Source organism: Silurus meridionalis, chromosome 22 (genome assembly GCF_014805685.1).
Source record: "Silurus meridionalis isolate SWU-2019-XX chromosome 22, ASM1480568v1, whole genome shotgun sequence".
Taxonomy (NCBI): Eukaryota; Metazoa; Chordata; class Actinopteri; order Siluriformes; family Siluridae; genus Silurus; species Silurus meridionalis.
The window spans coordinates 16,670,555-16,698,526 of NC_060905.1; the positions used below are offsets into that span (position 1 = coordinate 16,670,555).

Genomic DNA, 27,972 nt, shown 5'->3' on the forward strand with positions numbered 1-27,972 from the left:
AAATCGATTCATTGCATTGTTTGAGCCCATGTATATACTGCAATCATCATAGTTTTAATAAAGTGCTGATGTGTGTAAAATAGGATATGTGTAGACAAATTCTGTGTCCTGGCTGATTAAGAAGAATAACTAAAAACATTTTCATGTAAAAAGTTATGGACACAAATAGAACCGTTCCATGATTTATTTTTTGGATTTTACTGTGATATGACAACTAGCAATCAGGGGAGATGGTATCTTAGTGTTTAAGGCATTGGCTCTGAAGGGCATGAGTTTAAATCCCAGCCACGCCAAAGCGAAAGAGTAAAAGCCTACTATTTCAGGAAATTTTCCAAGCTGTGTGCTGGTTGCTACATCAAATCCTATACGTGTGTACTGTTTTTCACTGTAAGGACTGAACTCTCCACCTTTGAATTTGACCACTGGATTTTGTCACTTTGTACAGGCATACACAGTGTACATAAAACTCCACAACACCACGTCATTAAACAGTGAATGTTATGCCCACCAATCCAGAGACATGTTGCCTTAAAAAAGCAGCAAAGGTGGGACGAGTAATAAAATATTATACTCAAGTAAAAGTACTGTTACTTCAATAAATTTTACATACAGTGAGGAAAATAAGTATTTGAACACCCTGCTATTTTGCAAGTTCTCCCACTTAGAAATCATTATGGGGTCTGAAATTGTCATTGTAGGTGCATGTCCACTGTGAGAGACATAATCTAAAAAAAAAAAATCCAGAAATCACAATATATGAAATTTAAACTATTTATTTGTATGATACAGCTGCAAATAAGTATTTGAACACCTGTCTATCAGCTAGAATTCTGACCCTCAAAGACCTGTTAGTCTGCCTTTAAAATGTCCACCTCCACTACATTTATTATCCTAAATTAGATGCACCTGTTTGAGGTCGTTAGCTGCATAAAGACACCTGTTCACCCCATACAATCAGTAAGAATCCAACTACTAACATGGCCAAGACTAAAGAGCTGTCCAAAGACACTAGAGACAAAATTGTACACCTCCACAAGGCTGGAAAGGGCTACGGAGAAATTGCCAAGCAGCTTGGTGAAAAAATGTCCACTGTTGGAGCAATTATTAGAAAATGGAAGAAGCTAAACATGACTGTCAATCTCCCTCGGACTGGGGCTCCACGCAAGATCTCACCTCGTGGGGTCTCAATGATCCTAAGGAAGGTAAGAAATCAGCCCAGAACTACACAGAAGGAGCTGGTCAATGACCTGAAAAGAGCTGGGACCACCGTTTCCAAGGTTACTGTTGGTAATACACTAAGACGTCATGGTTTGAAATCATGCATGGCACGGAATGTTCCCCTGCTTAAACCAGCACATGTCCAGGCACGTCTTAAGTTTGCCAATGACCATTTAGATGATCCAGAGGAGTCATGGGAGAAAGTCATGTGGTCAGATGAGACCAAAATAGAACTTCCACTAAACGTGTTTGGAGGAAGAAGAATGATAAGTACCATCACAAGAACACCATCTCTACTGTGAAGCATGGGGGTGGTAGCATCATGCTTTGGGGTGTTTTTCTGCACATAGGACAGGGCGACTACACTGTATTAAGGAGAGGATGACCAGGGCCATGTATTGCGAGATTTTGGGGAGCAACCTCCTTCCCTCAGTTAGAGCATTGAAGATGGGTCAAGGCTGGGTCTTCCAACATGACAATGACCCAAAGCACACAGCCAGGATAACCAAGGAGTGGCTCTGTAAGAAGCATATTAAGGTTCTGGTGTGGCCTAGCCAGTCTCCAGACCTAAACCCAATAGAGAATCTTTGGAGGGAGCTCAAACTCTGTGTTTCTCAGCGACAGGCCAGAAACCTGGCTGATCTAGAGAAGATCTGTGTGGAGGAGTGGGCCAAAATCCCTCCTGCAGTGTGTGCAAACCTGGTGAGAACTTGCAAAATAGCAGGGTGTTAAAATACTTATTTTCCTCACTGTGAATCCAAGTAATGATACTGTTCAAAAAATCTACCGTAATTTTCGGACTATAAAGCGCACCCATATATAAGCCGCACTGAATTTGACAAAGATTTTTATTTTAAACATAAAAAAGCTGCACCTGTCTATAAGCCGTCTACATTGAAACTAATGAACTTTACACAGGCTTTAACGAAAGACAGTGTCTGTTACATGGTGTAATGGGTAAAATATGTTGCGCTTCTTTTAGGAGCAGAGCGGTATTTTGGGAATAGCCTGCCACTGCATTTTTCCGCTATTACTGCATGTGTGGAGACCGAGGAATATGTCCTTATTATTTTCTGATGCTCATTTCTAAGTTTCTTTGACTAACCCGTAAAGTTGTTGTCAAGAAACATAAAAAAACACGAGTTTTGGAAACCTGTCTGTGCTTATATGATTTCTGTTGCAACTGGAGTTACAACTCGAGTTCTCCCTTCACCCAGACTCAATGCGCTACAGCGGCTTGTATCTAAACAGTAGCTGACCAAGAAAGTCATTGTTCACTGTCTTCCTTCTTCCTTTCACAACTATTTCTCTCTCGTTCATCTTTTGGCATCATCGTGCGTTTAAAAAAAAAAGTTTTTTCTCCCGATGCCGTGCAGCTCAGAACACAGTCGAGGTGCGTTTTTTTATTTCCGTTCGGAAATTTTATTGGTCTAATGTTATGGGGTTCATTTTTTTGGCTTGAAGTTTGTGAAACCTGGAAAACCCCAGGAAAAATCCATAAATAAGCCGCTTCGTTGTTTAAGCCGCAGGGTTCAAAACGTGGGGAAAAAGTAGCGGCTTATAGTCCGAAAAATATGGTACTCAAGTTAAAGTAAAAGGTAGCTTATTTTTAAATTGTTTAGAGTAAAATTCACTCATTTATTTTATATAACAGTGCGGGGCGGCGAGAAGGGGGGATTCTATTGTAGGTTAAAAAAGGACAAGTAGACATAAATCTCAAACTAGTTGTTTTTAATTGAAGGAACACTTTTCCAAATTAAAGTGTAATAACAAAAATTTATAAAAACTCACATTAGACTCGAGTCAATTGTGAGTTATGCACTGAGTTAAGCAGCAAAACAAAATTGGCCGTTATAATGTCATTTGTATCGCAAATCGCAAATGCAGATTCAGAATTCACCTGCACACATTGAACAACTCCGTCTTTCGTTCTTGTGAGTTTAGTGCGTTTGTTCTCCACCAAGTCACTCAATTAGTGCAGTAGTTTCCAGGGCGTGTTTTTTTCCCCTTTTCTTTATGTTAATTATTTATTTTATAACTCAGTAATGAATATGAAATGTGTTTAAGTTCAATACTTCAAACAAAACATACACTATATTGCTATAAGTTTGTTGACACCTGGTCTAATCACAATTTTCTCTTATATATAATTCCCTCCATACTTCTGGTAAGATGTTTCACTAGATTTTGGAGTGTGCTTGTAGAGATTTGTGCTCATTCAGCCACAAGTGTACTAGTAAAGGCAGGTACTGATGTAGGTGAAGAGACCTGGGGTGCAGTCAGAGTTCCAATTCATCCCAAATGTGTTTAGTAGGATTGAGATCAGAGCTCGATAGCAGGCCACTCAAGATCTTCCTCTCCAAACCATGTAAAGCATATCTTTAAGGAGTTTACTTTGTGCACAGGGGCATTACAAATTACAAATTACAAATAAAAAATGTTCATACCAACAGTGTTTTTTGTTTGTTTGTTTATTTTTTAAGGAGAATTACACAAAAGAAATACTAAATAAGAGTAATACAGGTAAATGGAATTCGTTATTTACAGTGGCTAAGTCCTCAGTACTAAGCCTTTATATTTATTCACTGTACATATGCTTACATATATATCACATGCTGTAAATATGCTACATATTTATCTGCACTATTTGCACAATTGCTACTTTTTGCACTTCTGGTAGATGCCAAACTGCATTTCGTTGCTGTGTTCCTGTACTATGCAATGACAATAAAGTTCTATCTATCTATCTATCTATCTATCTATCTATCTATCTATCTATCTATCTATCTATCTATCTATCTATCTATCTATCTATCTATCTATCTATCTATCTATCTATCTATCTATCTATCTACTGTAACTATCAAGTAGCTAAGTGAAGAGGACTTCAGATAGGCCATGGGTTCAAATCCACCACCACCAAGCTGCCACTGCTGGGTCCTTGAGTAAGGCCCTTAACCCTTGATTGCTGAACTGTTCAAGTGTGATTAATGTAAGTTGTTCTGAATAAAAGCATCTGCCAATGACGTATATGTAAATTTAAAGAAAAAAAAGTGTTCCAGACAGTGAGTGGGTGGGGGCAGTAGTATAATAGAAATCAAAATTAATAAAATAGAATGTAAGAAAGTGTAAATGTAAAATTTATTAGAAGTGTTGCGTTTAGGTAATTTTGTTTGAATGTTATTTAAGTTGTCATATTTAGTGGAACTTGCCATTTTACCAGAACAATAGAACAAAAAGAAATGTCTGAATATGTTGAATATGTTAATAAGAACTATTAGCAGCTCATCTGCACCTCCTTTAAGCATTCTGCCAGGACTATTGTCTAGTTCAGGGGCTTTAAATGGGTGTAGAGCTTACCTCACATAGTAGATGAGTATGTGTTGTGTTGAAGGTTTTACTTTTACTTTAACTTTATCACATTTCAAATTTAAATATCTTACTTTTTACTCCACTACATTTTGCAAAATCAGTCGTTCCTTTTTATTTATTAAAACTTAAGTGGTCAAGCCACCAATCAGGGTAAAGCTTGTGCTCAGTTTTGAACTTGTTTTGATTGCCGCTTGGTTGTATCTACTTAGCACCAACATACAGTTTGGTGTCAGTTCAACAGCAAGCAACATATTTGGAGAGGAATAAATTATAAAACGTTTGACTCAAACTTGCCACAACACCCGTGACCTTATTTGCATAATTTTTTTAGGTAGTTGAAAAATAGGATTTGTGCTGATGAGAATTGTAAAAAATATCAATCAGTGTTTGACTACTTAACATCATTCTGTTAATAGATATGTGTGCTAAGAGTAACATTAAAATCTTTTCACATAAACTGAGTTGATTAAGCAAAGAGTCTTGTAACAAAAATGATAATAGAAACATTATAGCCCTAATAAATCATAGTAATTTGGATACTTAATGAGTAAATCTTTGTACTTTTACTTAAGTGAAAGTTTAAAGGGAGCACTTTTACCTAGTATGTCTTTACTTTAACTCAAATACATGGTTTGTGTACTTCATCCACCACTGATTTTATCCATGGTGGGATCAATGTCAAAACAATTAATTGAATTATCTGGTGGTAGAGAGAATTATTCCACACAAATTATTTTTGTTAACCACAATATTACAATATAGGTATTGTATGAGGAAGTCTGGTGTGACAGAGAAGTATGTGAGGGTGGTGCAGGACATGTATGAGGACAGTGTGACAGCAGTGAAGTGTGCAGTAGAACTGACAGACTGGTTCAAGGTGTAGGTTGGTCTGCATCAAGGTTTGGCTCTGAGCCCTTTTCTGTTTGCAGTGGTGATGGACAGGTTAACGGACAAGGTCAGACAGGAGTCTCTATGGACTATGATGTTTGTGGATGATATTGTGATTTGTAGTGAGAGTATGGAGCAGGTGGAGAAAAGCCTGAAGAGGTGGAGATACGTGCTGGAGAGAAGAGAAATGAAAGTCAGTAGGAGTAAGACGGTGTACATGTGTGTGAATAAGAAGGAGGGCAGTGGAGGGGCAGAAACCCATGATCTTCCAAAATATGTCTGAAGGCCCCAGTGAGGATTGAACTCACGACCCCTGGTTTACAAGACCAGTGCTCTAACCACTGAGCTATGAAGCCTTGCTGTGTAGGCTGATCCTGTATTCCTTCCCTAAATGTGTATTCTGGAGCAGTGTGGCCTTTTCTTTATGATGGTATGAAAAAAGCACAAATGAATCTATTTAAAAATGTCTTAATAGATTTACTTTCTTCTTTTAAGATGCAGGTTTGCCCAGGTATGTTAATCTTGTATTTGTCTTGGATCACTAATCAGAAGATCTTGAGGAGGTCTGGGATTAATTGAGAAGGGTCTTTTTTTTGGGCTGGTATTTAAAACAGAACCTTTATCTGTGCTACTTCCCACTATAAGTAAACAAATTTATGGCCTTATCGTTGTGACACTTTACACACCTACAGTATTACAGCTCCCAGATTTCAGATATAATCCCCTGGTAATTCCCGAACACAACAAAAGCAACAAAAGTTGCTAACATAGTAAAGGTTGTAAGACTCTCATTTAGCTTCTCATATTTCTCATATGTGTTGTGAGACTGAGAGAGATTGGCTATCGGCTCTGACTTCATGCTTTAAGGGCATGAACAAACTGGATCACTGCCAGTTTTCCACTTTCACCTGCTGCGTTCGTGCGTCATGTTATTAGTTGTTTAAACGGACCGAAATATTTTTCTACTTTGATTACTCGTGTAGCAAAAAAGAGATTAACCAAAGCCGCTAGAATTCCTTCCACCATCCTGGGAACGCTGTATTGGTCTTAGCATGAGGCAAATTACTAGCCCTGTACTTAAGCAGATTCAAACAAAAGTTTTTCATTTTAACACACCTTCATTAACCTTCACATTTTTATTAATTATATTAGTATAGATTTAGTATATTAGCATACACACAAGCGTACACATTTTCTCAGTTATTTTGACTATTTTGATTTGCTCTTCCCTTTTCTACATCTAAATATATGTGCATTATTTTTACCTACCAATTTATTATGATTAGATAGATTTTTTTATATATTTCTCTCTAATTCTTTTTTAGTCTTTTCTTTAGACTTTAGGTGTGTGTGTTTTTTTTTTTTTTTTGAAGCACTATGTTTAGTGAAGTAGCACCAAGGTTCTGGAGAAACATTGTCTAAATTCACTGTGTACTGCGTCAGCTATATATGGTTGAAATGACGATAAAAGCTTATTGACTTGACTTGATATTTTCTCTTATTTAAAATGTTTTGTCCCTTTTATCTATGCACAATTTTTTGAGCAGCCGATCAGGTTTATATTTCACTGCAAGTTGTATTCTGTATATAACTATGTTTGTGACAAAATCTTGAATCTTGAACATGAATGTGTAAGCAACATCTCTGTACTGATAACCTCCAAAATCCAAAGGTTTCCATATAGATCCTTCAAGCATTTTCACCTTGTGTTTTAAATATATCTTGGACAGAATCACAGAGGGACAAGACAAAAAACACAAAATGTCTTCTCCTCCTAGTAACAAGATTTTAAAACTCAAATGAACAAACAAATAAAAACTCTACATTTCTCCCTGAATGCTCTACACTTATTTTTTACATTTAGAATTCAGGAACCATATTCAGTAATTGTAATTCCTTTTGTCTCAGTAGGATGCAAATTCCCACAAAAGAAATTTGGTTCTAAACACAGATACACTTTGTGTGTCATCAGTAAAAATCTTGTCATCTTGCCCTCAAGCCTACATGACTTTCAACTACTTTTTCAACATAACAAACCTTGTATCAGACCTTAAGATAAATATGATAGTGATGAAACACAGCATGTGATCTTGCCCTATTGATGTTACTTATCTAATCACTATTTGTATGCTAAATCCAATCTTAAAATGATCAAAACAACATAACAAAGGAAAGACGTCATCTAAAATAACTGAGGATAACTTTAACCTGTAACACTAAATGCTCCCTAGGTACCAGTGATCAGTGTTACTGTCTTTTTTCTCTTCGCTCTACCTCTGGATGGACTTCTCTCAATTGGAGACTATTCTGTGCAGCTGGGGATTGTTACACGTGAATAGCCAAAAGATCTATGAATTTATTTAGCAAATCAACAACTTTGCGTATGAATTTGGACTGGAACTAATATCAACAGTCAAGGAGCACAAGGGGCATGAACAGTTTTACATTTAATCACTAAACACCTTAACAATGATGAAATTATAATGAATGGACTTTGGGTGATGGGGTTCCTTTTGAGTCTGGTTCCTTTTGTTTACTCAAGGGCCAAGCAGTGGAATCTTGGTGGTGGTGGGTTTCGAACCTGTGACTTACTAATCCAAAATCCAATGCTGTAACCACTGAGTTATCACCTCCTTTATCGTTTTATACAGCTTTATAACCACTTTGAGTCAATGTCCATTGTTAAAAGTGCTCTACAAAAAAAAGTTAATTCAATTAAATTGAAAAGTATATAAAATTAAAACTCATCACGTTGCGATAAACATCCACTAGGTCAAGATACTTTGAAAGTTCTTACAGTGGAAACTGACATTAGACTTTCACACCACTCATAACTATGCATGGTTTTTAAATCTGTTGTGAGTTTTATCATTATGTTGTCAACTTTAAAATTTTTGACATTGAAGTGGCATAAAAGCATATGAATATGCATGTATGCATATATTTTACATAACCCACTGAGAGAATGTGGCTGTTATGTAACTGAAATGCAAATTGTTTGTAAGAATGGCATCTTCACACCTCTTCACCAGATACACTTCACCAGACTGACCATTTATGTACTGTTTATTGGATTGCCTGTAGACTTGTCCATCAATAAATTCATTCTAATAATGATTCTTTAGAATAAAGACTAAGAATACCATGAATCTATTAATTGTTCATTCTATTTCATTTCATTTCTGCTTAATAAAGTGATTCTGATGCTGAAATTCCCACTCTGGTACAGATTAGAAACCAATTACACCCAATGCCTGAAGTTACAGAAGACAGATTCTAGAACTGTCCCCCTTTTCAGATGATCACAAAAGTCACAACAGCAGATCAGCTTACAGATTCAGATTTCAGGATGGCTTGATGGACCCCAGCCCAGCTTGGGAAATTCTGAAACCCCGCCAAAAAGGCCAGCACTTAATCTCACACTGAACAGCAGGAACACTTGCTGCCCGAAGTTCTTTGTGCAGTTTCTTAGAACATTAAGATTACAGGAACTAAGAAAAAACAACATTTACAACAACAACAACAACATGTCATAGGGGAGGTGGGAGCTCAGTTGTTAAAGTGTTGGACTTCTGAACACATGGTCATGAGTTCAAATTCCAGCACCACCACAGTGTTTGCCACAGTGGGGCCCTTAAGCAAGGCTCTTAACCCTCAAGTTGTATCAACGACATAATTGTAAACCGCTCTGGATAAGGGTGTCTGGAAAATCCTATAAATGTAAATGTGATGTCATAAACAGTAATCAGAGATCCAAGCAGTGATGTATACTTGCAGTGGGATAATTGGATATGGGGGCTGGATATGGGTATGACAATAACAGAAACCTACCAGAAAAGTCCAGTTAAAAGATCTGTTTGGTAACACAAACAACAGGAGTACAGCACTGGCTCTTAACCCTGTTTTAATGAATTCAGCTCAAGTCGTTCCCGTGTGACACCTCTGTCTCACAGGCTCTGCCCCCTTGAGTTCAGGGTGGGCTAGGGGTATAAAAGCTCCACAGCATTTTCCATCCACGATTCAGATTTACGGGAGAGCACAGAGAACTGTCGAGACTGTCTCACCCTCCTTCTCTTTCACACTGCTCTATTATTCGGGCACAATGCAGGCACGGTAAGTACTGTACTTGCAATCAATATTGCTTTTGAATTGACTAAATGCAGCATGCTGAGTTGTCTTTTTAGTTTTTATTTCCTAAAGGTAATCCAATTTTAGTTTGAACATGGAGTCATACTAATTTTTTTCAAGTTATTTATTGCTTATTGTCTGTTAATCTTATAGAATGCAAATTATTATTGAATAATATTTTTTTTAATTGTTAATAATAAATCAGTAGCTGTTGTACTGTTGAAATGGGACTGAGACCACTCTTTTTAACCACACTATATAAAGCAGCTCTTGGAAATAAATTGTAACCAATTTTAACTAAAATTCATGCAATTTAATTCATTTATGGGATAAATATGAAGTAAAAATGAGACAAATGGGTCAAAATAAATAGTTAAAAAAAGCAGTTCACAGAAATTATAATAATAAATGCTAGACAAGATATCAACAGAACAGTTTCTGACATTTTTTTACCTCAGCATTTCATTTCATTTGAAAATTTATCGCAGCATATGTTTTTCCCCCCTCTTTTTAGGACATTGGTTGTTCTCCTGAACCTCATTTTTATGGCTGTCACTCTTTCTGCACCAATAAATGGTAAGGAAATGCATTAATGTGCATGAATTTATCTGAGAACACCTATCCCAAGTCTGGGCTAATGAAGTAATGAAGTGGTTTAGTGATGCGGGCTCATCCTTCATCGGTGCATTATTACATGACTATCGTTTCAGTGAAGCCACTCACAATGTACTGCTGTAGCATTTGAAAGGTGCAACAATTCCTCTCTTTCAGGGGGGACTTACTTCTTCCCCCAAAGAGAATGTAATCAGAGCCCTCATGTTCATCCAGAGCACACAAAGACGTTTTGTTCGCTTAAGCCTTTTCAGTAAACTGGTTGTCTATAGGATCCTGTTCCTTATAGATAATGAAACTAAGATCCTTCACGTATATTTATTTCCCTGTGTTTTTTCTCCTCTAGATGGCACAGACAATGATGGTAAGGATGGACATTTTATATTCTGTTTTTCAGTTTTATTAATACTGCAGTTAATATGTATATACAATAAACCAATTTATATAAAAGAAACATGATTAATGTCAGCGCTTTTGCTACAAAGTTCAATAAATCTTGACTTTATCCTGAACGTATGCAATTCCATGTAAAATGCAATTAATCACACACCATTACATGATTTCTCTTTTTAGAGAAAGCACAGGCACTGCTAGACTTTCTGATTGGTAAGTGCTAAAATTCATTACAAGCTCAAAGGAAAATCAATGCAAATTTACATTCAAACATAACGACAAAACTCGTCCACAATAAAATCACTTAGTACCATCACTTTGTGATGCTGATGGACTAAAAAAGCACACGCTAAAGATCCTCAATGTAATTAACACAAAGTATTCAGTCACACCTTAAAGCATTAACAATTAAACCATTGTTTCTCTTTCTTATGTGTCAACGATGTAGTTCAGCCAACGATTAGGCCTGAAAATGGAGACTCAGGTTAGTGACTCATGTCCAAGTTAAATAAAAGCACTCGAGATTTACAGTTGAGTTTTCAGCACCGGTGCCTGAATGGTGTCAAAGTAATACTGTACCAGTGTTGGGCCACAAAAGAAATCAGATATTTCATGTTTAGGATTGCATAATATTTCTGATTATTCTGATATTTTGCATTCAAATTTGGATTGAATTGGTGATAATTCTGATTAATCTTATATATCACATTCAAAATGGCATTGAATTGGTAATAATTCGTAATAATCTGACATATTGCATATAAAATCAGGCTAGATTGCCGATATTTCTGTTTTATACGATATTTTACATACAAAATCAAATTGAATTGGCAATAATTCTGATATCTCAAAATTCACATACAAAATTGAATTAAAATTGGTGATCTTTCCGATTAATCTTATATTTTAAATAGAAAATGGGATGTAGTTGGTGTTGATTCTAATGAATTCTCACATTTCATATTCAAAAATAAAATTGAATTGATGATTTTTCTGATTAATCTGATATTTCACATAAAAAAAAAAGAACTGATTTGGTGATATTTTTGATAATTTGATATTTCACATTCAAAAATTGCATTGAATTGGTGATATTTCTAATTAATCTGATATTTTACATACAAAATGGGATTGACTAGATGATATTTCTGATTAATCTGATATTTCATATTCCCAATGGGATTGAATTGTTAATATTTCTAATCATATTGATTCAGCTTTTTTTTTTCTTTTGCAGGAACTACAGATGGAAAAGACTCGGCGGAGAAAACAGAAGGTATGTTTGATCGCATATAACTAGAGTGAAAGTAAAAAAAAAACAACATAATAATAATAAATGAAATGAATAAGTAACTTAGGACAAAGTTCCCAATTTAAAGAAAGGATACAGACAGCACAGCAGGATGTAAGAAAACAGCAAAACAAAACAACCCATTGGCTGTAGCTGTTATTTTTGTTTTATTTTCAGGCACAGCCAGTGACACAGTGGATACAACTGAAAAGCCAGGTAAGATCTCAGAAGCACAGGGAGAGAAAATTGGGTTAAAATAATTAAGAAAATAACCATTTTAAGACAGTATCAGTAACACCATCGTTTCACTGTTAACATACAAAAAAGTGAACTTGCAAAAAAGAGTGCACTTATTTTTAGACTAGATTTGAACAATTATTAAGTTTAATATTTATCTGTATAATAACTCAAAACAGAAACAGATAAACACGTTGTTTGCATTCATTATATAACTTATTAATTATACATTATAAAACCTATACGCAGGGGAGGAAGGGGTAGCTCAGTGGTTAAAATGTTGCCTGTCTGATCAGAAGGTTGTGAGTTCAAATCCTACCCCCACTAAGCTGCCAGGCTAAAGTCCTTAACTATCAACTGCTCAGGGTACGAATGTCTGCTAAATGCTGGAACTGTTAATCTAACAAAGAATCAATAACTGTTTAAATAGAATTTAGAGTCATGTTAGGCTCTGACACTGAGCAGTTGATGTCTATCCATTTTCTTATTACCTGCTATTCTGCATCGCTTCAATTGGTTTGTGGCAAAAAAACAGTAAATGAAAACATAAAAAAGATTATATGAAGCCATAAAGCCCAACAAACCTTATAATCGTATACTTTAACATACACTAGTTCAGCAAGCTGTTGCATTGCAGTGCAAGTTTTTTACCTTACTGTCCTGATTTACACCAGTTGGGTTCTGCTGCTTAAAAAACACACCACGTGGTGAAACCACTCATCCCTGGACACTAAAAACACATAGAGAGATAGACACATTTGTCATGAGTACATTACAGCACAGTGGAATTTCTTCTTTGCATATCCCAGCAATGTTGAGAACCTGGGGTCAGCCATGATACAGCACTACTGGAGGACAAAGGGTTAGGAGCCTTGATCAGGGGCCCAAGAGTGGTAGCTTGGCGTTACTTGGGGCTAGAACCCCTGAACCTTTTAATCAGCAACCCAGAGTCTTAACCACTGACCTACTGTTTTTTCAAATTTTGGAAGATGTTGTAACGTTCAACCTTTTCATGGTTTTGTGTCTAAAACATGCTCTCTAGCACAAACTACTATTATACTCAGTGAAAGCTGCTTTATAAAATACAATGATTTTTTTTTCAGACCAGGATGAAACCACCAGAGGTGCAGATTCAGTGGGTAAGAAAGAAAATAGAAATTGGAAAAACTTTGTTTCCAAGCTCACAACATTAAGCATCAGTTTACTGCACAGGAGTCCACTCCTTCAGAATTAGTACCATTTTATACAGTATATATTTCAGCACTAATTTTAACACAAAACTATTTTATACAGTGGGATTATGCATAAAAATATGTGTGATAAATAAAACTTTATTTTCACTTTAGATTCCTCTGAATCTGCAGTTGACAAGAAAGACTTGGACAAACCAGGTAAGTCCAGTACTCTGTTTATATAACATAAAAATATTAGTTTCAAAATAGTTATTGATTATGTGTTGGGTTGTTCTGATTAATAGACTCAGCTGATGAGAGTAATAAAGATCCTTCAGGTGAGTGCAAAGTTTTAACATTCTGTCACACTGAAAATAAAAAACTAAACAGGAAGGAGGAATTCTTTGATGGAATTCATTTTATTTTCTCCAACCACAGAGGACACGGCCGAACGAGCATCAGCAGAAAAGAAACTAGGTAACAGAGAGAGAGAGAGAGACAGATCACATCTTTTTTTCAAAACTTTATTGAGTGATTGTTTGCTTGATTGATAAAATGAATGAGTGAATGAATGATTGATTTATTCTTTGAGTAACTGATTAAGTGATTGATTGATTTATTGTTTGATTAGTTGATTTAGTGATTGATTGACTAATTGATTAAGTGAATGAATTATTGTTTGTTTGATTGAGTAATTGATTGACTAATTGTTTGATTGACTGAGTTATTGTGTGAGTTATTGATTAAATGATTATTTGTTTGATTAGTTGTTTGGATGATTGAGTGATAGATTGATTGAGTGATTAAATGGTTGGTTGATTGATTGCTTGATTACTTCTACAGATGACACAGACACACAAACAGATTCTGCTGGTAAGAATAAACAGCTAAATAAATCAAACAAAACAATTAAATAGAATGGGAAATTGAATTTGTAAATTTTTTAATATTTCAGACATCGACTCAACCCTCATATCATCCACTGAAAAGGACTCTCAAGGTAAGACATTATCACAGAGTCAAAGAGTTTCTTCAAAACCATTCTCTAGGTTTATGATGAAATGACAAGAAGTAACAACCTCTATGTAGCCGTACTACTCAGGTTTCACATGGTGCTTAAAGTAAGAATCCGTTTAATAAAGGATTCTTACTTTAAACACCATGTGAAACCTGAGTAGTTAAATTTTTTAATCTGAGTAGATTAAAATATGAAGCATAGAAGACCTTATATTTTCCGAAACTGCATTTTGAATTGATAACATGGATCATTATACTGAACAGTAAGTGTGTACTCTTTTATGCAAACACCTTTATGATTCAACTGGAAAAACATAATAAACTTCATAGATCACTACTGTACCATGTGAAGGAATCAAGGGAAAATGTGATCATTTACCATACATTCATTATTAAGTTGTGACACACCTGTGTACTGTTTCAGATACGACCTCTTCCAGTAAGGAGACTGAGTTACTGGATGAGCCAGACAAGGATTCTCAAGGTATTCTCATTCATATAATGTATAGAATTGTGGAAATGGTAGCGCAGTTGGTTACAATTATTAGAATATTTGGGGATTAATGCCCCAGTATTGCCAAGCTGCCACCCTTGGGCTCTTAATTCTCCATAATTTATCATTCATCAAGATGCTGCTTTAGTAGCGTCTGTGGAATGTCTTTGTCAAACTTTTTTTTTAAAATCACAGTCAGTGAAAATGTAATAACAGTCAACAGTTGAACAATCCAACAAACCTGAATGAATTGAATGAGAATTCAGTTGAATTTGACATTAAAAAGTAATTATTTTAACATGCTGCACCAAGATACACTCAAATGTCCTTAGTGAGTGAAAAATAAAAAACTCAAATAAACACAAAATCACAACACTTAATTCTCCTTGTGTTGATTTCTATAACTCATAGCACATTTGCCTGAACAATACATACTTTTTTTAAACACAGAACTGTGACTGTAACTTGACCAAAAATAATTATATTAATTGGGAAAAACACATACATTTACTTATTAGCATTACCATGCTTTTTCCAAGACCGCATGGTCTCCATCCTTAGCATGACTAGCATGATGTACGAGCTAATCTTTCAAACTCAAAAACTTCAATAACTCATTAATGCTTGAAACAACGATATTCATACTTCACCTGAATTCTATATCTAAACAATAAATTCAACATTGAATGCGTGTGTGTGTGTGTGTGTGCATGAGTGTGAGTGTGTGGGAGGGGGATATTAGCATCAATAAACACAAGACACAGAGAAGCTGCTAATGTTTGTGTAACGCGCCCCCCTGAACTGATCTGAATAGAGGAATAGAGTACGTTACTGAATCTAATTTTATTAATTGAACTGTTTAGAGATTGGCAGAGCAATGCTTTACTGTGTTTATAGGCTGTATTGAATTATTAATTATTAGTCCTGATAAAAAAAAAAAAACTTTTTTAAGCCACACATTACTCTGACCAGTGAATAATATTGTGCTTTTTAACAGGATATTGTGTTTCTGGTGTCTAGACATTATACATTATTCAAATGACAGGTTTGTTTAAAATGATAATGTTTTGTTGCAATTTTACCTCAGAACCTCAGGGGAAAATCAATTCATCTTCACTTGACATCATGTATGTATTTCTACATTTTCAGAAGCTGAAAAGCACAAGTCAGAAGTCAGCTCTGATACAAACAAGGACAGTACAGAGCAAGATGTGGACAAAATCTCAGACAGAGAGGACAAGGACAAAGTTGGCAACAAAGCTGTGAGCGCTGAGGGAGACACTGTCGAGTCTAAAGACACAGAAGATGCGGATGAGAAAGATTCATCAGAAAAAAAGGACAAGCTGAGCAAACATGATAATGACAAACATGATGATACTGAGCGCGAGACAGCAAGTTCTTCAGGCAAGACCGAGAGCGAAGACAGCTCTGAGAAGACTGACAAAGACAGCAGTAATGACAGTGGCAAAGAGAACGATAAAGAGAGAGATGATGACAAAGATGAGGACAAAGACAGTGATAAGGAGGATCGTGAAAAAGATGATGAGAAAGACAGTGATGGAAAGGACGGTGATAAAGATGAAGACAAAGACAAAGACAATGATAGGGAGGACAGCGATAAAGATGAGGATAAAGACGGTGATAAGGAGGATAGAGATAAAGATGAGGATAAACACAGTAAGAAAAACGACAGCGATGGAGACAGTGATGGAGACAAAGACAAGGACGATGATGTGGACAGCAAAGACGATGAGGATAGTAAAGACAGCGAGAAGGACTCCAGAGATGACAAAAGCAATGACAAAAGCAATGAGAAGGAACTGACTGGAGAGGAGAAAAAAGATGACGAGACTAAGAACAAGTCTGATGAATCGGAGAGTGAATCTCAGCCAGGCTCGTTGGACTCGTCAAGCAAAGAAGACAGCCAGGATGGAGAGAGGAGCAGTATTGAGTCCACTGACAAAGACAGCTCAGACAGTACAGACCATGCTGACAAGGACAGCACCGAGAAAGATGGAGAAGGTACATTTTCAATTCTGAATGATACAAATATTGTCCACATAATGCAGAAAATTGCAGTAATGCTTTTCCTTTATAGTTTCAGACGTCAGTGCCAATAGTTCGGACATTGAGACTCCTGGTAAGTGTAATGCTCAGGCTATCGTTGCTTGCAGGAGAAGTAAGTCAGTGGCATAATGACTGTGCTTAATGTATTTTCTACGCAAATATTGTTCAGATACAACATCACTGGAAACAGCTGAGGACTCACAGGGTGACTCCAGTGGTGAGACATTTATATTGTTTGGCAGACACCTTAGCCAGATCATCTTGCAAAGTGGTAGTTCAGTGGTTAAGGCTCTGGGTTACTAAAGAGCAGGAGTTCAATCGCTGGTATCACTAAGTGGCCACTCTTAGACCCTTTTGTAAGGCTCTTAACAATTGGTGCTCCATGGGGGTTGTATCATGGCTGACCCTGTGCTACAACCCCAGCTTCCTGTTCAACTCAATGCAGCTTTACAGAATATAAGAATTATAGAACAAAAATGTAAATATAAGAGAATAATGTGTATTTATCCCCGATGAGCAAGCCTGGGGCGAGTGTAGCAAGGAAAAACTCCTTAAAATGAGGAAGAAACCTTGAGAGGAACCAGACTCGAAAGGGAACCCATCCTTATTTGGGTGACACCAAGAGTGTGATTATAAATCATAAAAAATGACAAACACTGAGGAGTGAGAAATATCATGAGCCCCAGGGTGTTTGGTTATAGGTAATGTCCTTTCTACATTTATATTCAAACAAAATTTTTGTATTTCACTGTGCTGTAAAATACATGACAAGCATTTTTTAAAACTCAACTATCATGTCATTTTTTTACAACTGAACAGTTGACGCTTAAGGGCCTTGCTCAAGGGCCCAGCAGTGGCAACGGTGGAGGTGCTAGGATCCGAACTCATGATTTTTTGTCAAAAGACAATGTCAAACCACTGAGCTAGTGCTTCCCCCATATGAACAAAACAATCTGTTTTTCGTGATGCCTGAATTAAAAATGTTACTTTTGGTCTTTGAAGATGAACATGACCCCGATGACTCCAGAGATGCAACCGAGTCGAAATCGCACGGTAATTCTATTACGAATAAGCTTTGAAATATGCAACAGACCATCCCTCTTTTTTTTTGCTTTTTGTGACGTAGTATAGTGCAGTCGTTGAATCTTTGTTTTCAATGCAATTTTAGAGGACACCACCGATGATGTCACAGATGTAGACACAACTGGTAAGTGTTATTCTTTGTCATTTATATTAAAGTGCTGGGTAAATTATACAGCAGTGCAATATCAGACTTTATTACTTTTTTAAAAACACACACGTCAAAATTGAATTCTTTTTTGCTGTGAAAAGAACAAAATTATATATATATATATATATATATATATATATATATATATATATATATATATATATATATATAGACAAAATTGCTGGTACTCTTTAATTAAAGAAAGAAAACCATCCAATGGTCACTGAAATAACTGGTGCACACCATGATACAGCACACTGACTACTTTTAACATTTCAAACACATGTGATGCGAATTGAAGAACACACTTTAGTTTAACATGTCCCTATGGTCAAATTATTTTCAATCTTTTCTAGTGGAACCATTATTTTTGTCCAGGCCAATTTCCTTGTTTTTATTTTATTTTATATATTTTTTTTCCATCTATTGAACCACAATTCCAAAACAATGTCTGATTATCATTAAATATATTTCAGTAAACTTTTATTTATTTTTACTTTTGTCACTTTTCATCAATCAAGTAATTTTAATGTTTCTTTCTTTAATGGTCAATTTGTGTGTGTGTGTGTGTGTGTGTGTGTGTGTGTGTGTGTGTGTGTGTGTGTGTGAGTTTATGAAATGCATGTACATAAATAAATCTAATAGAAATATGTCCTATATACATGCATATTTTATTTTTAATCATTTTTAGATGAAGATCATGATACAGATATTGATGATGACACACTGCAGAACAATGCTGAGGGTAAGATAACCACTAAAAAGAATTCAAATGTAGAATATACATACATATATAAAACATACATACATTCATTATACAGACAAAACCTGACTTTCCCAGTCATATGTGGTTCTTCCTCAAACTGTCAAAAAATGTTAACACAGAGTTGGAGGCACACTACTGTATATTGTCTTTGGATGCTGCAGCATAAAAATTTCCCTTCACTTGAGCTACAGTAGGAAACCCAAACCTGTCAGCTCCATGAAGTTGTACTTAGAGCTCTGATCTCAACCCCTTTTGAACACCTTTGGGATGAAATGGCTTTACTAATGACCAAATCTCCACATATTATGTTCAATTGTGCATATTCGTTTATATAGTATATGTACATGTAGTATATACAGACATATACTTGTTTATGTATCTATTTGAGAGCAGAATTAGGATAAGGTTGTAAATATCTCAAACTTGTACATTTGTAAAGAAGTGAATCTTGTGTTTTGACAGCAAACCCATCAGATGTACCCGACCAGCCAGATCATCTAGATGACACACCACAAGGTATCCATCAGACATTGCTGTATGAGGGAATTGTAAAGTAGTGTTAGACAAATGTACAAGATGGTGGAGAATGATAATTTTTTTTGTTTTATGTGATTCTTTAGGTTCTCTTGTTGGTAGCAATAATGCTTCTCTAAGCTCCTAGCGCTTGGAATATCAGCGGATGAAACAGTTTTACAGGTAACACATTAGAAGATCAAGTAACAGGAGTTAGCATACAGTGATCACTGACCTCATTAGTTGTTGTGTGTTTTTTTAAATTTCCTGCAGGGTCACTGTGGTGAAACACTAAAAGAGAAGCAACTGAAGTCACTGTGCTAACCAGTCGTTCAATTCCCCATTAACACTGACGTTCCCTCTGATGAAGAGTTGTTGGATGGAAAATAAATTATACTATGTGGTCATGTTCTGTTCACACTTTCACAAGTCATAATTCTAAACCTGGGGAAAAAAACAGCATTTTTCCGTTTTTTGGTTTCGTTTTGTGAATAAAAGTTAGTAGAGGTTCAAATATTTCTTTTTTATTCAAACCTAGAAAGTTTGGAACTTAGCAACTAGTCACAAATATAATGTTTGTATGTTTGTTCTACACACTTCAAGACAAAAATCAACAATCATTGCCTATTTTCCACAATGGTGTGGCCCTAGCTTTAAGACATGTATTTTGTCTATCTGACCGCTCCATCTTCTAGTTTGACACTATTCTCCTTAACCTTAGCCAAACATTGTACAGCTAAACATCAAATGCAAATGACACCTTGGTATTGAAAAAACATTTCAATGTTACCTGCAGTAATATCTGTGTACAGACAGTGCTGTTTAACTGTACCTTAATTCCATATCTCTGGAGGTATATTAAACAATGTTGTAGTGATATAACAACACAGGAATCCAGAGATGTATAGTGTAATTAATGTCACGTAAATGTGCACATGGGGAGCAATTCTAATAAAAGAAATGAGTCAGACAAAGCTCAGATGTTTTTCATTTTATGGAAATACCAAGAGACACATGCAAACATACATATGCACAGAGACAACATGCATAGAGATACATTCATACAGACACATAGACACATACATATAGACATATGCACAGAGATATATGCACACAGATACATGCACATAGACATATGCTTAGATACATGCATAGACACGTACACAGATACAGTACATGCACACAGACATATGCACAGACATACATGTACACAGATACATGCACACAGACATATGCACAGAAACACATGCACAAAAATACATGTACACAGACATATGCACAGAGATGCATGCTTACAGACCGATGCACAGACACCCATGCACATAGACCCATGTACAGAGACACATAAACAGACATGATACAACTAATACAGATGTCTAATACATAGCAAGTGATGACATAGTGTTAGAAAAAGTTCGATATTTTTACGGATACGACAGACATTGTAAACCGGGAGTAAAACAAGGTGTAGTTTATTGATGTTAAACAGAACAATCACAGGAGAATCAGAAACTGGGGTGCAGGAAATAATAAACTTAGCTGTAGCGAAGCATAGCGAGGAGCATAGGAAACTCAGGAGATCGCAGGAGCAGTAGGTAGTCTGGAAACCAAGTGAAGGGGAGAGGGATCTTTAAAAGAGGACGGATTAAGGGGAAACAGGTGCAGGTAATTAATAGAAGGTAGAGGCTGAGCGAAAGTGTTGAGCGTTAGAGAGGGGTGTGACTGGTGGTTCCCTGACATTCCCCCCTCCTCCAGGGGCGGCTCCTGAGACCCTAACATGGTGCCAGGGACACCCCCGAACTCTGGGTGTGGGGTGGTCAGGGGGATTGAGGGGAAATTTCTTCAGGAGACTATGGAAAACAGGAGACTTTCGAACCCAACTTAAAACAAAGAGTACTGCTCTAAAACTAGGGGAATGACACTGAAACTGGGAAAGAGACATGAGGAATCAAACTCAAGTACTGGACAGGCACGGAAAGGAGGAAGGTCGGGTGCCAGCAGCGGACACAGCGGGACTTGAGGTGAACTTCTACTGGGAAGAACACTTTGGAGGCCAGGAAAGGTCATAATGAATGTGCTTTATTACAGCTTGGCTTTGAAGTTTGTTAATAAGTCTTATCATAGTGTGTGCGGTAAGGTAGATCTAGATGTCTGATTCAGCTAAATTGGATGCCATCAAGCTTCTTTTAAGATTCAGGCATTCTAATACAACACATTACGTTGCTACATGATTTTATTAGAGACCCAACTATGCCTCCTGTATCAAGTTGGATTAGGAGTTGGTAAAATATTGTCTCAAACAGGGTTGCTGTTTCTCATTTATTTAAACATTAGGGACTGTTTGGGAAGTGCAGCTAAAATGTGGAAAAAAAGTTTCATTCTTACTAAGTAATATTCTTGAATTTCTCTAGATGAGGTATTTAAACAGAAAACTCATTAATACTTTTGAGAAGTGCAATAAACGCCCATTGCAGAGGTGGGAAGTAACGAAGTACAAATACGTATCAGTACTTTACTCCACTATTTATTTTTCAGACAATTTTTTACTTTTACTCATTACATTTTTACACAAATATCTGTACTTTTTACTTCTTACATTTTTAAAACAGACTCGTTACTTCAGTTTTAATCCATTGATTTGGTGAAATATTATTTTTTTATTTTCACTGCGTGCCGATTTCAGCCGAACAACCGATTTCCTGTCATTGCGCGTTCAATCCACTGGTGTATAAAGTCCTGACTCTCACTCACCACAGAAGGCAGTAAGAAGTTTGGGGTTAACGTGGATGAGACAGAGGGAGTCAGTGATTTAACATGACTGAGAACAGACACATTCCTGATCATCATCATCTTTTCTGCTTGTGTTCTATATGTGGATGTTCAGCCTTAACACATTCATTTGGTAACAACATTTTCAATTAGTTTTGTATTAATATATATATATATATATATATATATATATATATATATATATATATATATATATATATATATATATATATATAAATTTGGCGGTCAAAATTAAAATTATTTTAAACGGCACGAAATTTTTTCCTTTCTTTACTTGGATATAAAATAAATAAATTACCTCCAGATAAAAATATTTTTAATCAGTAAACTTTTGTTTTATTTCTGAGTCTCAAATTAAACACTAAAATCCGCTATGATTCTCACTATTTACCCTCTGGGTGGCGTTTTGTGGGTTTTTCCCTCATAATGGCGACACAAACTTAAATTAATGTCTTTATTTATCGTACAGATGAAAACAGTACATCATTTAAATCTGTAAAATGTCTATAATTTTATATATATAAAAGCTTCCTGACTTGACTTGAAGAGGTGCATTTTCTCCGGTATCACCTCATTAACTGTCCGTGTGGAAACATAGCAAAGGCTCTAAATGATGTCCACACGTCTCTGCACTGATATAGCCTTTATATTTAATCACTGTACATATGCTTACATATATATCACATGCTGTACATATGATACATGTTTAACACCTCCAAGCTGCCAGTTTTGGGCACCTGAGCAAGCCTTTAACTCACTACTGCTCATTTAGTAAATGAGATCGTTAAGAGTCGCTCGGGATAAACACTTCCAACGGGAAGTGGCTATATCTCGCTATCTTTGTCTCTCTATTTTCTCTATCTAATTGTCTCTGTGTCTCTTTTAGTAAATGTCTCTGTCTCACTGTATATGTCTCTCTCTTGCTGTCTCTCTATTTGTTTCTCACTCTTTCTAAAGCTGTGTCTGTGTCTCTTTGTCTTTGTCTCCGTCTTTCCTGCTTATTTACATGTCTAACAAAGTTTTGAGTTTTGAAGTAATGCCATTAGTGATCTATGATGAAAGACTTCCCTGGTTCAATTCTTACCTCTAGTTTCATATTGAACATTATAAGAAGTTTTTAAAAACATAAGAATTAAAGATCATTAAAATTGGTTGCTGGCAAATCATGGTATAACAGTGGTGCAGGTGTTGGAGATGTGGTTCTTGTACCTGAGTCACTTCTCATAGACTTCAAGTTACTGAGAGAATGTACAGGAAGGAGAAGTTTTGACCCTCTACCATCATGATCTAAAAGAAAACACTGGTCTCCTAACTATAGAAAAGCCAAGAGTCCAATAAGCAAAGGCTTGTTTGCTTCTCCTGTGTTGGTGTAATGGTCAGTGAAGTGGTTGCTGCTCTCTGACTCACCCAGTTTGATTCCTACCCCTTAGCTTTCCTTTAAAATGTTTAAAAAGTTTTTAAAAAGAACCAAAAAAGGTCCTAAAAATCAGGTTCTTGCAGGAAGTCCTGTGGCTCAATTGGAAGCGTTTTACCTCTGGGTTGAGAGGTTGCCGGTTCAAACCCTGGCCAGGGCTCAAAGTTACTAGTGTGGAAGGTTCCGCTGGCCGTAGTAAGGAAGGTGTCAGAAATGGCTGCGTGGAAGGTTGGATGTGGTTTCGGAGGGCGTATCCTGAAGCAGGGGGGCAATATCCGGGCATCTGGCCACCCCCCAGTGTCTGAGAAGCTGAAAACAGGGGGTTATGAAGCAAAAATGTTCAAAAATGTATCGACTTAGTTTTGCATATATAGGGAAAAATTCTGCCAAAAACCTATCACCCTCACTTTTTCTGAGGCTGTAAAGCAGCAGGTCTTCACAGCCTTTGTTTACAGTCAACTACCTCGTTGCTCACCAGACACTATTTTTCACCCAGTTTACCCAGTGTGGGGACAAGCCAGAGTCGAACCAGCAACCTCTGAGCTCAGCGGTAAGGCTTTTATCACAAAGCCACCAAGTCCAACAACACACCTTCTTTTTTTGGGGGGTTTATCGTTTGTTTCAGGCTTCAACGCAAGAAATTCAGACCAGCCAGAAACACAGAAAGCAGGATTTGAATCCTGAACCCCACCAACAGCGAAATACCAGGCTTAACCCACTGAACCATCGGGAAGGACCAGCTGTGGTGATTGTTTAGAGCAGTTCTATCTTTTTTTACAAAGACTCAACACAAGAATATAACGCTAAAGACAGATGTGACCGAATGAATAAGGTACAGGTGGTGATTGACACTCCTGACCACCAATCAGTAGCAAGCAGGCACTATTTAGAGCGGGTTGGTTTGAGCCTGGCGTGTGTCACGTCTGTATCCTCCCCTTTTTGTGGTTGCTATAGTGATTTCAGGTATGTGCTGTTAGTGTGTAGTGTTGGCTAATTAGTTTTTCTTTGCTCGTTGCACTAATGGCTTGTTTGTGTATCCCTGCAGGTATGAGGAAGTTGTTTAGCAATGTTTAGCTTTAACGCGGGTCAGGTGGTGTGAGTAATGTGCAGTCCTTGATCTTCAGTTTAACAGCAGGTTATTTGAAGGCTGCGTATCCTGAGCGATGAATTGATTCTCAGGAACTCCTCTATCTGCGTTTGGTAAGTTGTTTGGGTTTGTTAGGGGGGATTATGGCATGTAGTTGTGCAATTACTCGTATCATTTATATCTTGTATCGTCGTTTGTATTATAGGATCCTCCTTTTTCGTCCTGGGCGATTATTGCTGCAATTCGGCTTTTCCTCCGCTGTGCACCGAGTGAACAACCTCGGCTTACAACTATTTAAAAGGGGATTTCTGCTGCTGCCTTTTTGCTTTTGTGATTGTTTTAACTGGTATTTTCTGGCCTACTTTGGGGTGGAGCAACATGCAAGTATCGGGGCTGGCTTAAGGACGACGCGGCCACTCCTTTTGAGTCTTGCTTCCACTTAAACTTTTAATAAAGTTTTTCGTTGTTTTTCTTTAAGAGGTGTATATGGTGAACCATATTGTGCTTCGGTGACTGTCCATCGTATTACGTTGGAATTGTGACCTTGATTCGCTTTTTCCTTCATTTTTGTCAGATTTATTTTGCTTTTGGTTTCTTTCAGGAGCTGGGGTCCTACGGGTGAAGGGTCTTTGGTGGTGCTATTTCGACGTTTGCCGTGCGACGTTTTTTGACGTGTATGAGTGGGTGCTCTGAGTTCACGGTGAGGTGTGTGTGTGTGTGTGTGTGTGTGTGTGGGGAGTGTGCTTTTTGATAGTGCTGATCACTCCGGTGGGAAACCCCAGCCCTGTATTTAATTATTCTATTTTGTTTTGTTTATTTGGAAGTTGTGTAAATTGGTTGTTTAATATTTCGTGTCTGTTTTGTTTTTGTTATTTGTAATTGTCACCAGACTTTTTACCAGTGAGAATATTTTCTTTTCGTTCTATTTTAAATCCAAGTTTCCAATAAACTTTTGTATTTTTGATTAATGTTGCCCACATTTCCTGCCTATACTTATTGATAAGGGAATCGAACTTGTGACCTAATACTCTGGGGTTTACTTCTATTTTCTGGGTATAACCCTCCCAGGTGGCGTAGTCGAATTGGTTAGTATATAAATTTGAGCTTGGGTGTGACGAGCCGTTCAGCTTCAACCCCCCCCGCCCCCTCGCGCCACATTCTGGCGTAGTCGGCAGGATCTCTTGTTTAGTGCAAAAGATGTGGCTATTTTTCTATTTGTGTGTTGTATAGTTTGTATTTTTGCAGAAGCTGGGCAGCAGCAGTTCTATTTATTTATTTATTTATTTATTTTTTTTTTTTTTCCCCTATTTGGAGGGAGAGGCGAGGGAGGAAATTCGATATCGGGCCAGGGACAAGAGGGAGGATCCAAACAAAATTATTCAGGCGTTGCGTGAATTGTATGGTTGCACAAGTTCGTATGTAGCTCTTCAAGAGTCCTTTTTTTGCAGTCACAGTCCAGGCAACTGTCGGAAAACTAGTTCCCGCTGAGCTGCAGGGCCACAGCTTGGTCGGGGATAAGACAGGCTCGGGTGTTCTAAATGATGCCCATTTTATGTCCCATTTTATGTCAACGTGTCCACAACTTGACGTGTGTATGGGTGGGGTTATGGTGCCTGGTGGACACTGGTTCTATGGTGTCCACCATTATGGAGAAGTGTTTCTTGGCGAATTTTGGGTCGTGGGGTCAGGAACAGCTTAGGTCGTGCCATTGGTTACAGCTCTGGGCTGCGAATGGCCTCTCAATTCCTTATATTGGCTATTTAGAACTAGATGTACAACTTTGTGGGGTGTGGAGTGCTGGTGGTCAGAGAGCCTCCTGGTGGTTTGGGTGCTCAGGTTCCTGGTGTTCTGGGAATGAACGTCCTAAGCCGCTGCTACCGGGAGCTCTTTGGTCAGCATGGCACAAGTCTTTTTGATTTACCTGTTGTGTCACAGGCCCCTATTTCTGTTGTCCAGGCCTTACAGCATTGCCATCACATCGACATCCAGCTAGTTTCAGATCAGGGGGGTCGAGTCAAGGTGCGTGGACGTCGGGCGTGTCGCATCCCAGGGGGCACCATGAAATTGGTTGCCGTAACGTGTTCTGCCCAGTACTCAAGTGGTACAGTATTGTTTGAGCCTCCAGATTCTGGTCTCCCAGCAGGTCCGTTGGCATCTCCTGCTCTGGTCCACGTGCACCATGGCACAGCTTATGTGCTTGTGGTTAATGTGGGTACAATAGATGTAGTGATGTACGATAGCACGGTCATAGGCACTGTTAACCATGTTCAGGTGGTGAGCTTACCCCCAGAGGTCACTGAAGTTCAGGAGGTTTCAGCTAGGGTGAGTACACAAGTTGTGCAGGTTTCCCCTCCTGTACAGGAGCAGATCAGGGCGATTGACTTGTCTGTGTTGTCAGTGGAAGAACAAGGCAAGGTGAGGGCACTACTAGATCGGTATTCATCTGTTTTCCATACATGATGGGGATTTGGGATGTACTAATCTCATTTCCATGACATCCCTTTACTAGATGAGGTCCCTGTGCGCCAGCGGTACAGGCGTATTCCTCATTCAGAGTACGAGGTAGTAAAGGCTCACATCAACCAACTTTTGGAGACCCAGGTAATTAGAGAGAGCTGCAGCCATTACGCTTCGCCCATCATTTTGGTTAAGAAGGACGGCAGTCTACGCATGTGTGTAGACTACCGTCATTTAAATGCTAGGACCAGGAAGGATGCCTTCCCTCTCCCTCGTATCGAGGAGATGTTGGACTCACTGGCAGGGGCATGTTGGTTTTCTACCATGGACCTTGCCAGTGGGTACAATCAGGTCCCTGTTAATGAGGCAGATAGATCTAAGACAGCGTTTTGTACTCCGTTTGGGCTCTTTGAATGGAACAGGATGCCGTTTAGCCTTTGCAATGCTCCCAGCACCTTCCAGAGATTAATGGAAAGGTTGTTTGGGGACCAACAGTGTCAGGCTCTCCTCTTGTACCTTGATGACATTGTTTTCTCCTCGTCAGTTGACCAACATCTAGCTCGGATGGAGGTAGTCTTAAGCCGGTTACACAGGGAGGGTTTGAAGGCTAAGTTGTCCAAGTGTGCCTTCTTCAAACATGAAGTGCAGTACCTGGGGCATGTGATCTCCTCAGAAGGGGTTTCTACAGACCCAGGCAAGATTGAGGCAGTTTCGCAGTGGCCTCAGCCAACCAGTGTGGGGGGCAATTGGTTGTTTAATATTTCGTGTTTGGTTTTGTTATTTGTAATTGTCACCGGCCTGTTTTTACCAGTGAGAATATTTTCTT

At 37.6% G+C, this 27,972-nt stretch overlaps 1 protein-coding gene, 1 long non-coding RNA gene and 1 other non-coding gene across 6 annotated transcripts; 2 read left to right on the forward strand and 1 right to left on the reverse strand.

The window, feature by feature from the left end:
* Positions 1–4,715: 4,715 nt before the first annotated feature.
* Positions 4,716–20,373, forward strand: stm (starmaker). 3 transcript variants are annotated; one of them, XM_046834223.1, is made up of 24 exons: positions 4,716–4,740; positions 9,432–9,591; positions 10,121–10,182; positions 10,565–10,582; positions 10,792–10,824; positions 11,060–11,095; positions 11,849–11,887; positions 12,080–12,118; positions 13,243–13,278; positions 13,486–13,530; positions 13,617–13,649; positions 13,750–13,788; positions 14,155–14,184; positions 14,267–14,311; positions 14,753–14,812; positions 15,971–16,843; positions 16,920–16,961; positions 17,058–17,105; positions 17,891–17,941; positions 18,057–18,095; positions 18,811–18,864; positions 19,348–19,401; positions 19,506–19,581; positions 19,672–20,373. In XM_046834223.1, the coding sequence occupies exons 2-23, from the start codon at positions 9,581–9,583 to the stop codon at positions 19,544–19,546; spliced, it is 1,728 nt and encodes a 575-aa protein (XP_046690179.1). In that variant the 5' UTR covers positions 4,716–4,740; positions 9,432–9,580; the 3' UTR covers positions 19,547–19,581; positions 19,672–20,373. The 3 variants fall into 3 exon arrangements, with proteins under 3 accessions (XP_046690179.1, XP_046690180.1, XP_046690181.1); XM_046834224.1 differs by lacking the exons at positions 4,716–4,740; positions 14,155–14,184 and having other exon boundaries at positions 9,463–9,591; XM_046834225.1 differs by lacking the exons at positions 4,716–4,740; positions 13,243–13,278 and having other exon boundaries at positions 9,463–9,591.
* On the reverse strand, positions 5,762–5,834 carry trnat-ugu. Its single transcript has one exon. It is a non-coding gene; the product is annotated as a tRNA-Thr (tRNA).
* Positions 20,374–24,537: 4,164 nt separating the features above from the next.
* On the forward strand, positions 24,538–25,166 carry LOC124376261. 2 transcript variants are annotated; one of them, XR_006923804.1, is made up of 3 exons: positions 24,538–24,565; positions 24,648–24,802; positions 24,895–25,166. It is a non-coding gene; the product is annotated as an uncharacterized LOC124376261 (long non-coding RNA). The 2 variants fall into 2 exon arrangements; XR_006923805.1 differs by having other exon boundaries at positions 24,543–24,565; positions 24,727–24,802.
* Positions 25,167–27,972: the final 2,806 nt, after the last annotated feature.

Excerpts from the sequence above, each read along its gene's own strand:
- stm (XM_046834223.1), top strand. Across the intron at positions 13,789-14,154 it reads ATCAGCAGAAAAGAAACTAG|ATGACACAGACACACAAACA; the intron begins GTAACAGAGAGA and ends TTACTTCTACAG. Across the intron at positions 17,106-17,890 it reads CTCACAGGGTGACTCCAGTG|ATGAACATGACCCCGATGAC; the intron begins GTGAGACATTTA and ends TGGTCTTTGAAG.